Raw genomic sequence first — 14,298 nt, forward strand, 5'->3', positions numbered from 1 at the left:
TGACCCCCCTCCTCCCCTGTCAGCAAAGGTCAACAAAACTCTGACCCCCTTCCCCCCCCCCCTTGTCAGCAAAATTTCGTCATCAGTGCTGCCCCACTGAATCCTAACTCATATTCTCATAAAGGGTGGTTGATGACGTAAGCATCATCCAAACCCCCCTTCCCCCTTGTCAGTTAAAACCAACGTAGTTTAAACCAAACAACCCTGCTACGCATATTAAAATTAAAAATAACGAGGTGATGCACTAAAGGATTGAATCGCATAATATATAATGTATCTGTTAGACTAAACTTAATCTTTTTACGTATTTTGCAGCTCCTATTAGTAATTATGTGAGTGGGAAGAGATTATATTGTATCGGTGGTGCACAGAAATAGATGTTTGCTTCTCAAATTACTCTGGAAATACCGCTAATTTTTAGCTGGTACGGCCGGTACTCTAAAAACTACTACTACTAAATCACACATGCTCCTCGACCACATTCCTCTGCGATATTTCCAACGAATTGGTGCATGTTGGATTGTGCGTGTGCGTGTGCGTGTTGTGGACCTAACGTGTGGAATTTGTAACTGTGTAATGATTGTTGTGTGTGGTGCTGCCATCTGCCATCAGTTTTTCTAACTATCGGTGAAATGCAACGATTGAATTCTTGTACCGTTGTAGGCTTGTTGCTCTCTGTGGCGAGACTTTTTCAATAGGAGATCGACTCAAAGTTATGCTAAATGCTATCAAACTTCAAAAATAACGACGGATAAGATACCATGAAATGTTGTCGTCATAACTAAGGTGTTATCGCCAAAATTGGCTGTAGTCTCTCTATGTATAGTTTTCCTTATTACTAAACAAAGATAGTCTTGTATTTGCGGTGATGTCGGTAGTATTAAGTGCCTGTGGATGCTTTGCTTGAGATTTTTACGGCAAATTTTGATTTCAGAATGAATTCTGAGGGTGCTCAGACCGGTGCTACAGAACAGTGTGAGTCGCTAGAGCACCCACTAAGCCTCCGGCTCCGACGCCACTTGTTATTTGAATTGAACTCATCAGACGTCCTGAATTTGAAGGAACGCTTTCCCTTCAAAGTAATCTTATCCTTTCGAAAATGCTCGAAGCACTTTCAAGTTTCCAATTCACGGAAAGTCCGGTTAGTCATCGGAATACTTCATCGCTCAAGGAATTTCGGAAATGAACATGACACGAAATTGTTTGCTTGCTTCACCGAATATGTCGAAGCCGGCTTTCCATTAATGGTACTACAGACTCATTAGATAAAATCATGAAGACTAACTAGACCACACACACACACAAACTTCTGAAACATTTGACTCTCACTAGCCTTATTAGACAAAATCTGGAGCTGTTTTGAAGTTATGAGTTATGTTGGACACTGTCATCTCGTAGAACGAATTTCACGGAATTTGCACGGAATTTCCTAAAACTAGCGGGGAGGGAGGAAGGTTCTTTAGATAAATAATTCGGACTTCTCTAGAAACTTTCATTTGAAAGCCACCTACCAATCCCCCTCCCGCTCAAACTGCTGGAGGTTTTGTATTACCTGAAGATTGTTTGGATTATTTCAGTTAAGTAATTGGTTTGAGAGCGTCGTCAATTGTAAGTGTTTTTCGAAGCAAAGGGGGCCACCATTTTTGGAACGAGAGTTCATTTTCATTTCAATATTTTTCCCAATACTACAGGTCGTAATTACCAGGAGGTACCTGAGCAGCATTACTGGATACTTAGCAACAAAAAATACCTTAGGGGCTGTTCAAGTAATACGCCTTCAGATTTTTTAGTCATTTTTCACCCCCCCCCCCCGTCAGCTCTGCCCTGTACATCCTAACACATATTGGGATTAGAGACTCAAAAAGCGCACTAAAAACATAAATGTCAGCAAATCTTTATTTTTCAAAAAAAATTTTTTGTCAGAAATAATTCATTTCATTCAAGTTTTTCATCCAAGATGATGCAGGGCATATCCATCATCACATACAATTTTTTACAGAATTTTATTGCTAAATTTTATGCAATAAACCGCATTTTTTCCTGGAGGCACTTTCTTCTGGAGGAGAAAGAATAGCTTAAAAACTACCCTGAAAGTTCAAATTTAAGTGCTGCCCGCAAACTTACACAATCCTTCAAGTCATAGCTTAACTAAAAAAAATTCCATTGTTAGGGGAAAAATCAACCCACACATTCGTGGCACCAGGTTTTGAAAGAGATGTAGTCCGATAAAAAAACACAAACACACACAGGAAGTGAGGTCTCCACTTCTTGGTGACTAATTTTTCAGTGATCCTTTCACGTCTAGTGAGCTGCCTATGCAAGGTGAAGGCAGATTGTTATCCAAATATTCGATAACTTCTGTAATGGGGTAGCATACCCAGTGCCGTCTTAAAGCATGGGCTCACAAAGGCAAGGCCCGGGAACCTCAGAAATATGAGAAGTAGTTGAATTTTTTGAGAACATCCTAGTAGGGTCTCATAAAAATCCCTTTACCCGGGTCCCCGTGATGCTCTCAAGACTGTCCTAACCATACCATCCAGGACAAGATGAAATGTCTTCGTGTTTATTGTTTTGCATAAATATTTCTTTTGTTCTCACCCTGTTGAAAAGTATTGCAGCAGCAGTGGAGAATGTTGATAAAGACATTCTCCCACTCTTCTGTGCGTTCGGTATAAACTGGATTCTCATATCTTATATCCTGGTGACCGAGTGTCTTATACCCCTAAAGTATTCATGTTTTACTTCAGAAAACTTATAGTTACATACTAAAAACTACTGTAGGCCTTAGTAATTTTCCTGCATAATAATATTTATTCACTTTCTTATGAGATGTAGGGGATTTTCTACTTGTTTCGTGCCCGCGTCAAATAATGCGGACAAAAATAATCAAATATCCACAAATAGGATAAATAAAGGGTAGAAACGTTTCTCAAAAATTTTTGAGAAACATTTTTCTTTGAGAGTCTTTGCCATTTTTCGTTAGCATACGAAAGGGATACACAAACTTCTCGGTGCAGAGGCCAGATATCCGGTATTTAATCCGCTGGATGACCAGAAACTCGTATGAGTAATGTGACCATATGAGGTGTTTTACGGAACATTTCTGTAATTTTTAACGGCCAACTTTTTAATAAAAAATTTCCAATTATCACTTTTTTTTATTTTCAATACGGCTTGCTTGAACTTTTGAAGTCAAGAACTTTTCCGTGACTTAGTCATGAAAAAAATTTATAATAATGATATTAGTAATATAATAATTATCGTAATATAATTTATGTCATAATTAATTATAATCATATATTAACATATTTATCCAACATATTTGTTAAACATACTTTTTTTTTGCTGAATTATAAATTTTCACGCATTGCGTCTTGTGAAAGCTCTCTATTTCCCGCCATTAACGATTTTTCAGCAATTTCAGCCGATAATTGACAACTTTACTTGCCTTTGGCAATATTTTGGCGATAATTTGTGATGTCCCGTATGTTTCCCGATTTTCTATTCCCCGTATGTGAAGGAAATATGGTCAGCCTGGTATTTATTGTGTTGTGAGTATTGATACTTTTCTACCGAGACACCTTTGGCGGGCCATAGTTTGCCCATCACTAGCATACAACATGATTTTAAACTTGAATAGAGGTTTACCTTTACGGGAGGTAAAGGATACGCAGCGCATGTAAAAAATCTGATGCGTAATCAAGTGTCAGTTCAAGTTTCCAAACCTCGTGATTACCTTTTTATAAGTTAACAAATTAATGACTGATCCATAATATCACACAGAGACTTGGTCACGTGTCTGAGATTTCCGATCAGCGATTCGGTCAGTCAAGCTAGCCTCTAACGCAAAGCCATCTTCAACCGCGCGTCTACAGTTACAATTAATATTCATCTGCTGAATCATGGTAATAAAAACCTGTCGCTAATAATCTTATCGTGTTGATACCATACACAGAAGGAGAATGTAAATATTCATTCAGATGTGAGAAGGGAAAAGAAAAACACTACTGAATTCTTAGAGATAATGTTCCGTACCGCAAAAGGCTGTTGCACCAGAACAAATTAATTGTCATTAATATGCATAGAAGACTGCATATTTATAATATCTGACAGTATCAAACCTGACAAGTTTTAAATCTACTTAGCACCCGATATCCGTTAGTACCATTGCACTCGTGGGAAATTAATGCATTCTAATTACAATTGAACTAATTAAAATATATTTTTCATATGCAATTGGATTAATTCTGAATTAATTACTTTAAAAAAAAAACCATTCTAAAGCATTTCGAAATAGCAGGTACCTTTAGTAACTTGAGGTTTCGAGTGTTTGAAGCACGTAAACACGACATAAATAGCTAAAAGCATATTTTTATAGAAAACGAAATCAAATAAGATCAATCAGCCTTACCTTCCACGTGCACCGAAAGGACACGTCATAATCAATTAATTGATTAATTGATTTCTTAAGAGATCCTTTTTTTCTTCTTTCTTTGATATAACCGGAAAATCTTGAAGTCTTCCTTGAGTTAATATACTCAAGAGTGTGTGTTGGGGTATATTAGAGAAGGAAAACAATCCTTTCTGTCTCAAAACTCAAAGAACAAAGTTTTATCGTATCGTAAAGAAACGTGTTTGTGTATGTGTGTGTGTTGCTTGTTTTTTAGTTTATCCCCCGAGCTAAGTAAACATCTCAAACGATAAAGTTACGAAACTAGAACAGTAGTCGGCCAATTTTCGCCAAAATTGCCGTGAGAAAAATTCCTTCAGAATGAGAAGAAAGAGAGAAAGAAAAATCACAAAGAAAAGAAAATAACGACATTTTCTAAAAGAAATTAGTTTTTTTTTTTTGTTTTTTTTGTTTCTTTTCCTTTCATTTTGTGACAGGAAAGAAATAATAATGGGAAATGTTTGCCATTGGACATAATGACTGCAAAAATCACCCTGTCAGTTATTTAATAAATCGAAATATTTTAGTTATAAAGACAAATGTATGGTTCTTATTTCAAATTTGAGAGACAGTTTGTTATTTTATGACCTTTTAAGGATTGTAGTACGCTCGTTACAAAATATTTTCCGAAGAAAATTGCTTTTATTGCTTTTACTTGAAGAAATTTCCTCATCCCGCGGTCTATATGCATTTCGATAATAATCTAAAGAAGTGCTCAACAAATAATGGGGAATAACTTTCTGGTTGGAATGTTTATTTACGTAAATTTTTCACGGCTGGACTCATTTTGAAAAATCGAATAATATTTTACATTATTTAGACATGATGCGGAATTGAGATGAAAACCAGATGTAGCTACATCTTCACTGCAACCGAAGAGATGTTTGATTCAGTTACATCTGATTCTTTTTTTTCAATTTTGGCCATGGCTATTGTCCAGAAGAATAATAAAGTTGTAAGATATATGATAGTTTCACAATCTTACCCTGCTAATTTTCCGACTCAAAAGACCCTGCTGACTTACGTAGGTAGAGGTTCTTATATTGCCTAACGAAAACACTACAAAGTATAAGAAACGAACAAACGGAAATATAACACCGGTTATAGCTAAAATCGCAACCACGTCAAGAACAGATAATGCGATTTTTTTTTAAAGCTTTATTATAAAATATCACGTATAGAAAATGTATTTTTCACATATTTCAAAATGTGAAATCTCCAAAATCTTACTATAAGTATGTTTATCGACATAAATCAATTCCTCAATGGAAAAGGAATTTCTCAGTTCTAGAAATGTAAGGCCAGTACAGAGATACTTCCCTTCAATTCCAACGACAATAAAATGTCATCATTTCTCCACTAACTTCCATTTGACTCAATTTATTACTGGTCACGAAAATTTCCAAAGCTACCTCGCTAGAATGAAACTTGTCAGTAGTTCGTTGTACTCGCCACAGAGAGCAACAGGCCTACAACGATTAATTATTCAATCATTACACTTCACTCATAGTTCGAAAAACTGTTGGAAGATGGCAGCACTACAGGTTTCACTACACGTACACGCACATTCCCGCATGTACCAATTCGTTAGAGGTTCTGCAAAGGAATATGGACGAGGTGCATGTCTGGGTTTAGTAGTAGTAGTAGTTCATTGTGTACATATGGAACTGATGAAGATCCCATGCGCGTCTTCTTCTCTCATGCAAAAGTCTGACGAAGGAGAAGGGGTTCATCTCGGAAGAGAACTTATGAAACTGTCTATTTCTTGACCGCCTGTATTGTCTGATTAAGTCAGATCAAAGGAATCCTTCACATTCTAAAATTATATCTACAAAATATTTTTGCGGAAAAAATAATTTGGTTTCTGTTTTATTACTTGTATATACAGGGTGATTATAAAAAAAACTATCCCGACATATGGGCCCGTAACTATCATACCATTCACAGAAACTGAATGAAATTTTGGCATAAGGTATTTTGATGTATGCGCTCAAGAATGATATGGAAAACAACAGTGTCACTCTAACAGTTACGGTTACAGTGAGAAAATTTCGAAAATATAAAATGGCAACACCAAGTTTTTTGTATTGGAATGTGATCTCCATTGTGAAAAACGCCTAAATAGCGTTCGAACGGCAACTGAAAATCACCGGAGGTAGATAGGCTAAAAGTGAGGACAACCAATAAGGACAGAGAAGCAGCATAAAATAAAGCATTTCATTGTGTTTCACAAATTTTCCACATGACCTCCTTCACACACGATGACACTTTGCATGCGGCAGATGGTGGATAGCACTGCAAGCACGTACCATGGCAATAGGAATCTCTTGAATCGCAGTTCTGATGGCATCTTTCAAATCAGATGCAGTTTGAGGACGAAACTGATACACTTTGGATTTCAGATATCCCCACAGCCAGAAATCCATTGGTGTGAGATCAGGAGACCTTGGTGGCCACGGAAACGGGAAATGACGGGAGATAACTCTGTCACCAAACTGTTGACTTAAGACACGTTTGACTGAAGACCCTACATGTGGAGGAGCGCCATCTTGCATCCACACAACTTCAGATAGAGCATTTTGCCGTTGCAATGCGGGAATCGCGTAACGAGTTAACATGTCCAGATAGCGAGCACTCGTTACTGTACATGTTTGCAGATCACCGGCAGTAACCTCTTCAAAAAAGTAAGGGCCGAGGATGAACGTACTCGTTATACCACACCACACAGTCACTTTTTCCTCGTGTAATGGACGTGCAAGCACATCGTGTGGATTATTGTCTGCCCAGTGCACCCAATTTTTCGAATTCACGTTACCAGTTAACGAGAAATGCGCCTCATCTGTCCACAGAATGCGTAAAGGCCAGCTGCTATCTTCATCGTACCGGATAAGGAATTGATTCGCAAAATCCAGCCGTAATTGATAGTCTCCCGCTTCCAACATCTGGACACGCTGGAATCGATACGGAAACATGTTTAGAACAGAGCGCAGAATCTTGCGGACAGTTGAATTCGGCAGATTCAGAACACGTGAAACACCGCGTGCACTTGCGGGACGAACTGGGGGGGGGGGAGGTTTGGATAATGCTTATACGTCATCAACCACCCTTTATGAAAATATGAAATATATTTAATAGCATCTTACTCGGTGCGTCAAAAACGAGAAAAACCTTTCGATAGTTTGTAGGCACTTGAAGTGACATCCAGCCCTTTTGATTGTGACATTCAGAGTCACTTTAGTGATCTCTAAATGTTTCGTGGATCCTATTGATCTGGAAATGTGTCCAGGCCGCTTAAGTGCTCTGGAACTGTGCCACGCATCATTCAAGTGATCCGTAATTATATGCCGCGGATCACTTAAATAATCTGAGAATGTGCCACGGATAACTTGAGTGATGTAGAACCGCACTGGGGGGGGGGGGGCACTTTTTCTTTTGAAAAAAAACATTATGCATAGAAAGTTAACGAATGAATATTATCTGATAAAAATTCATCTATTTCAACTAATTCCACAACAAAATATCACGAACAAAATCATCACCTAGACCATTTCAACCATCGCTAAGTATAAAATTTTAAAATAATAGAACAGATTACTAATCATTAAAAGGAGATTACACATATTGAAATAGACGTCGAAATATCTGGAAATGTTTTCTCCCGGCTATGTTTTGACACGAAGCGTTGTTTCTTTCTTTTTGCGCCAATTGGGTTTTCTTTTACAAATGATGAAATGTATAACCACATAAAACCACATAAGAATTCCAACCACCTTCATTTCTTACAGCAAAACACTTCAGTATCAAAAAATACTGATTTTACATAATAAGCCCTTTAAATCGAAAACGAAAAATCTCGTAATCTGTTATTAACGTGGTTGGAATTACAGCTATAATCGATTTTATTTGTTTGTTTTTTTTATACTTTGTGTTTTGATAATGAAGTGTTCATCTGATTCGAAAACCAGATGAAATCAGCAAACAGAAATTAGCTAAATTAAGCCATTTCAGCTAACGGTAGGTAGAGGTTCTTGTATTGCTTAACGAAAACACTAGAAAGATATTGCATAATTTTTGTTTTTATTTGCTCTAAAACTACGTCGCATGTCCCTGAAGCGATCTCTAAATGATAAAATAGCGACGTATAAGGAACAATATTATTAATGGTCGATTTCAAGGGAAGAATCATTCTGAAATCGGATGATTCTTTCTGGCACATACTTTATACATCAAGAAATCAAGGAATATACACCTCACTACACTTCCCATTTCATAATAAAACAGCACTGCCAACTAAACATTAAAAAAAATTATTTCATTCGTCACTGATTACGTAAATTAGAACTCCAGAGAAAAGACGTTCCGAGAAATGCTTTCGAGACCTTACAATGCAACCCCATTAACAAAGATCGGGAATGTCCCGGAAAACCGGGGCATGTGGTCATCATATATATAGAGGGTCACCTATGACTTTCTTGTCAAAAGGGGGTCGTCGTTCAAAAAGCCTGGAAAACCACTGCTTTATGGCCTCCACTACACTGCGCTTTCAAATTGCATCATATGTTGTTGTTATTATACATGGGTTCGAACCTACCCACCTCCAGAAAATTGCACTTTTTTTGCCGCTGTGGTGGTCGAGTGGTTATAGTGACGGACTCGCGATGCGAGGATCCGGGTTCGAACCCCACAGTGGTGGTCGGCTGAAGTTTGGTTTTCTGCGGTTCCCAACTTCAAGGCGCAAATGCGAGCCGATCTCCCCGTTAAAAAGTCTCGCCACAGAGAGCAACAGTCCTACAACGATAAATCATTCAATCATAACACTTCACTCATAGTTAGAAAAACCTGGTGACAGATGGCAGCCCTACACATAACAAGCATTACAGAGAAACAAAAAAAACTTCACGTCTGGTTTCACTACACGTACACGCACATTCCCGCATGTACCGGTTCTTTGGGGTTCCGCGGGGGCGGTGGGGGGGGTGCATATGTGGTGTAGCAGTAGTAGGTAGGGCCTCCAAAAAATGGCTCGGGGATCCATGATGTCAGCCACCTCGTTGGGCAGTTTGGCGTTGTATTTGTATTATTATGCTTGTTGATTTGATTTATATTTTTCTTTTTTGTATTACGCTATATGCACTAGAATTTTAAGAGTTGCTCTGAATCGTATATGCTTGTTAGTTGCTACTTAAATTTGTAATCCTAGTGGCATACTCTGGAACAGAGTTCTGCAGGACCCAAATAAAAACAAAAATTATGCAATATCTTTCCAGTGTTTTCGTTAAGCAATACAAGAACCTCTACCAACCGTTAGCTGAAATGGCTTAACTTAGCTAATTTCTGTTTGCTGATTTCATCTGGTTTTCGAATCAGATGAACACTTCATTATCAAAACACTGAGTATAAAAAAAACAAACGAATAAAATCGATTATAGCTGTAATTCCAACCACGTTAATAACAGATTACGAGATTTTCGTTTTCGATTTAAAAGGCTTATTATGTAAAATCAGTATTTTTTGATACTGAAGTGTTTTGCTGTAAGAAATGAAGGTAGTTGGAATTCTTATGTGGTTTTAGTCTCATATACATTTCATCATTTGTAAAAGAAAACCCAATTGACGCAAAAAGAAAGAAACAACGCATCGTGTCAAAACATAGCCGGGAGAAAACATTTCCAGATATTTTGACGTCTATTTCAATATGTGTAATCTCCTTTTAATGATTAGTAATCTGTTCTATTATTTTAAAATTTTATACTTAGCGATGGTTGAAATGGTCTAGGTGATGATTTTGTTCGTGATATTTTGTTGTGGAATTAGTTGAAATAGATAAATTTTTATCAGATAATATTCATTCGCTAACAGAACTATCTTTCTATGCATAATGTTTTTTTTTTCAAAAGAAAAAGTTTTATTTACAATGCGATATCTTTTAATTAAACTAATTTTTCCTCTTTAAGTGTGTGTGTGTGTGTGTGTGTGTGTGTGTGTGTGTGTGTGTGTGTATAAAAGGAAAGCCAACGCAGAAAGTAATTTGCATAGTAACTTAAGCTATAAAATTTATTCACGCTTCACACCATTTGAAAAATTTATACGATTGACCTTCCCTCACGAACCCGACGCAATCATAGAAAAAATAATAATAATAAAATTGATATTCATATAATTGAAGTTAATTTTACCAAAACAAGTTTCTTTATGTTTTTTCTTTTAAATCTGTCAGACGCATTTAATGACACTAAAAATACCCGATAAATAAAAATTTAACGGAAACATGTACAGTCAGCCCTCCGTTTTCGTGTCCATGGTCTTTTCCCCAGTTTTCCGGAAAACACTTTTGCAGTGCTAAAATCTCCTACCGGAACAAAATATAAATAAACGTTTTATAAATGCCTTGTAATTTGAAATACATACTGACAATGGTTAGCTTAATTGCTGTGGTTCCCCGTTATTACATTTAACATTGAACGTCTCCGTTATTACGGCATCAATGAATCTACATTGATTATCAAGAAAAGAGAACTTGAAATTCGATCAGCCTTTGCTGTAGCTATTGATCCTAGCGTCATGGATGAATTTCACCGATGCCATAAAGTGTCATACGAATTTCACAGATGCCATTATTGGTCGAGGAAGCCTTTTCGCCATACTGCAACAAATTTACTGAAGATGCAAATTACTGAAATTAAGAAACAGCTAACAGTCATTATAATGTGGTTCTTATTTTGTTTTTGTTTTTCAGAAAAACGTCGCTAACAATCACTGGTCACCTATTTCTACTTCGACCACACAAAAAATACATTAATGAGATGCTTAAAAGAATTGTATAGTTTGGATTATTCACGGATTTTCCGTATTCGCGGTAACCCCCGCGAATACCAAGGGACGACTGCACAATATTTCGTTTTCATTCGAAATTCTAGTCTCAAAGAATTTCACCTTGAGGAACGGGAATAAAAAAATAGAGAAGAGAAAACTTATATGTATTTCTTTTTATTTCATAAAATATACTCATCGAAGATAATAATCAAAATGCTGTGCAGTTATTTAATCTTGTTGCTGTGTGAAGAGATCAAGTCTCAACCAGTTGTTTCTTATTTGCTTCTTTCCTCTATAGATTTCCTCTATAGTCACGGGATTCGATTTGCCGTGACAAGGACGTCATCATGTGAGACCTTAGCAAATAAACTTTGACAGTCTTGAAGCTAATCGAATCTATATATTTTTTTTTTTATCATAAAATGCACTTATAGTCACCTATCCCCGATTTTCCCTCATAATGTCCCAGAGAGAGCAATGTCCATAACAATGACTTTTTCAACATTGATCGACATTAAGGCCATTTTATGCCTTCAAGGTTACCTAAATGATGAAAACTGATCCTTGGTGATTCCTTCATATTCCTTAGATTTTATTCCAATGACCCGAACAATTTGAGGACCTTCTACTTACACGCGTACTCCATACGAGGAAGAACTTAGAAATAAATTTTACTGGGAGAAAATATGGGATTTTTTACATCCGTCTGCTTCTCAGATCAGTGCAAGTGTGTGACCTAACCGGGGGTGCAGAAAAGCATTTTTGAGTGTTCGAGATGGAAAAAATTATTGTAACGTGTTGACTAATTAATCAGGGAAATTGAGATGTTGAGAAAAATTGAATTTTCCAATTCTTTAGAAAATATTAGTCATACAGACATTTTGAAACCTGATTTTTTAGCTTCTGCTTGCATGTGCTGTTACTGCTGCTACTCATGTGAAATTCGTATTGCAGAAGTTATTGTTGTTAGGAGCGATGTTACTTGATTGAATTTTTATTTCTATCAATCTTTTATATTCTTTGCCATTCATTTCTTACTATATATTTTTAAGAGAACCAATCGACCGATTGACTCGAATTTTTTTTTTCTGCATTTGATTTGCGATTATAGGGAATATTCGATAAAGTCAGTATTTGGTGTTTAAAAATATTTTTGTTGCCTTATTAGGCTCTCCTCACATGGGATACTCTAATCCAGTGGTTCTCAACCGATCCATAGAGAACCTTCCATAGCATCACTTTGCCTAAGTGGTACTGGGATACTTCAAGGGGGCCATGGAAGAAAATGAAGAAAGGGGCCATGACAGGTGGTTTGGAGAGCTGAGAAGAAAAATTAAGGTGTGAAGAAATAAAGATTTTATATTAGTGACTAACACTTACAGTGAGAGAGAGAATCCAACAAAACCACCCATAAAACCAGGGCCTTCTTTAGGGCATGGACCCACCCAGGCCTCACCGCCTACATTTTGCAACAAGTTCCCTAGGAAGGGGTTTTTCTCAAGTCCCCGGCTAAATTTTTCAGACCCCCTTCCCTATATGAAATTTATTGCATGAAAAAAAGAAAAATGATGAAAACCATATTAGGTCCCGGGCTGCAGCTCTGTCAGTCCCACTCTTGTGAGGGGCTTCATGCCCATAAGTGACCCCACCTTATGATATTTTGTATTGTACAACTAATTTTGAAAATAAATAGAGGAAATATGTAGGCTGTTTATATATATATTTCCAGCTAAAGTATGGGACTACCATAGCATCACTTTGCCTAAGGAGGGGGGGGGGCCCATGATATTGAGATGGTCCTGATAGAACTCGGACTAGCGGGGAGATCAATAAATTCTAGGCTAGTGGTCTGGAGGCCAATTTTCTTTGCAAAATTTTCGTTCAGTATAAAGTCACTGAAAAAAATAATTTCAATACGTATAAAGTGTCTTGCTTCTAGATGAGAGTTGAAAACTCTGGGTAAGACAGGGGAGCCACGAGAAAAAAATATTGTTCAAAGGGGGCCAAGGGCAAAAAAAGGTTAAGAAACACTGCTCTAATCGATTTCCAGTAGCCTGGAGACTGGGCGACTCAAGTTGCCTCTTCTCCCTCGCACGGCTTTGCTAAGAAAATTTAAAAAACCGGGAGACTAAGGAAAAATTACGTTTTTAGCCAACTCACTTCTAACGTTCACAATCGTTTTAATGAGTTCGTGGCTTCCGGAGTACAAGGTTCTTTGGAGCCCTCCTGAACCTGATTTACTGGAAAACATTGGAAAGGAAGGGAAGCCGGAATCCAAAAAGGCATTTTTTTCTCGAAAATTTAGACTTAACTGAAATTTTAAATTGATGATATAATAAAAATTATCAACGAGCCAAAACTCGTTAGGTCGCAGTCGTGAAACCCTGTTAATAATACTATAAATCGTCTACTCCAAAAAACTTCATAAATACTCTACATGAGAATTTCGTACAAAATTGAAACAATGAGGAAATAAGGAAACGTAGTACAACACGAGAGACTGATTGTTGTCTCAAAAATCATAGCGATAAGCAAAAGCAAACATAATGGATGAACTTGATCCATTCTAATAATTGCCAATATGGCTTACCCAAACAAAATTAAAATATCTATTACTCATTAATCTCAAAATTATACGACAAAAGATATCTTTGACAGATCTTTGATAGATCTTTACTTATGCAAATATCAATAACTCTTTGATCTTCAACGTGAAATTATCGATCGATCTAGAGACATAAATCATATTTCCAAGAAATGCATCAACTTTGACAGTACTACTAGGTAATGACTTGGGATCGTATTTTTGACATGTCATGTTTTGAGAATTTTTGAGCAATCAGTCATATTTTAGGAATCTCTATACAATTAACCATATTTTTTTGGTCATTTATCACCAAAAAGAGTGTGTTTCGGAAAATGTTGATAAATCTAACGACAAGAACATGATAATAGAAAAAGAGAAGAATTCATTCAAAGTACATTCTGTGACTACTGAATGTACTTTTAATGAATTCATGAATTTTTTTTCCGAT

At 36.8% G+C, this 14,298-nt stretch overlaps 1 protein-coding gene across 1 annotated transcript in view; it reads right to left on the reverse strand.

The window, feature by feature from the left end:
* v (Tryptophan 2,3-dioxygenase vermilion) overlaps positions 1-4,645 on the reverse strand; it is a 58,137-nt gene extending 53,492 nt beyond the window's left edge. Inside the window, exon 1 of the mRNA XM_089247823.1 lies at positions 4,412-4,645. Within this exon, the coding sequence (XP_089103949.1) occupies positions 4,412-4,440 (29 nt within the window). The 5' untranslated portion in view covers positions 4,441-4,645. The remainder of the gene's footprint in view (positions 1-4,411) is intronic.
* Between the last annotated feature and the right edge of the window lie 9,653 nt (positions 4,646-14,298).

The sequence above is a fragment of the Pholcus phalangioides genome, unplaced genomic scaffold, assembly GCF_987345545.1.
Source record: "Pholcus phalangioides strain wild (caught in Gottingen) unplaced genomic scaffold, Ppha-v1.0 ptg000003l_1, whole genome shotgun sequence".
In the NCBI taxonomy this organism is placed as follows: Eukaryota; Metazoa; Arthropoda; class Arachnida; order Araneae; family Pholcidae; genus Pholcus; species Pholcus phalangioides.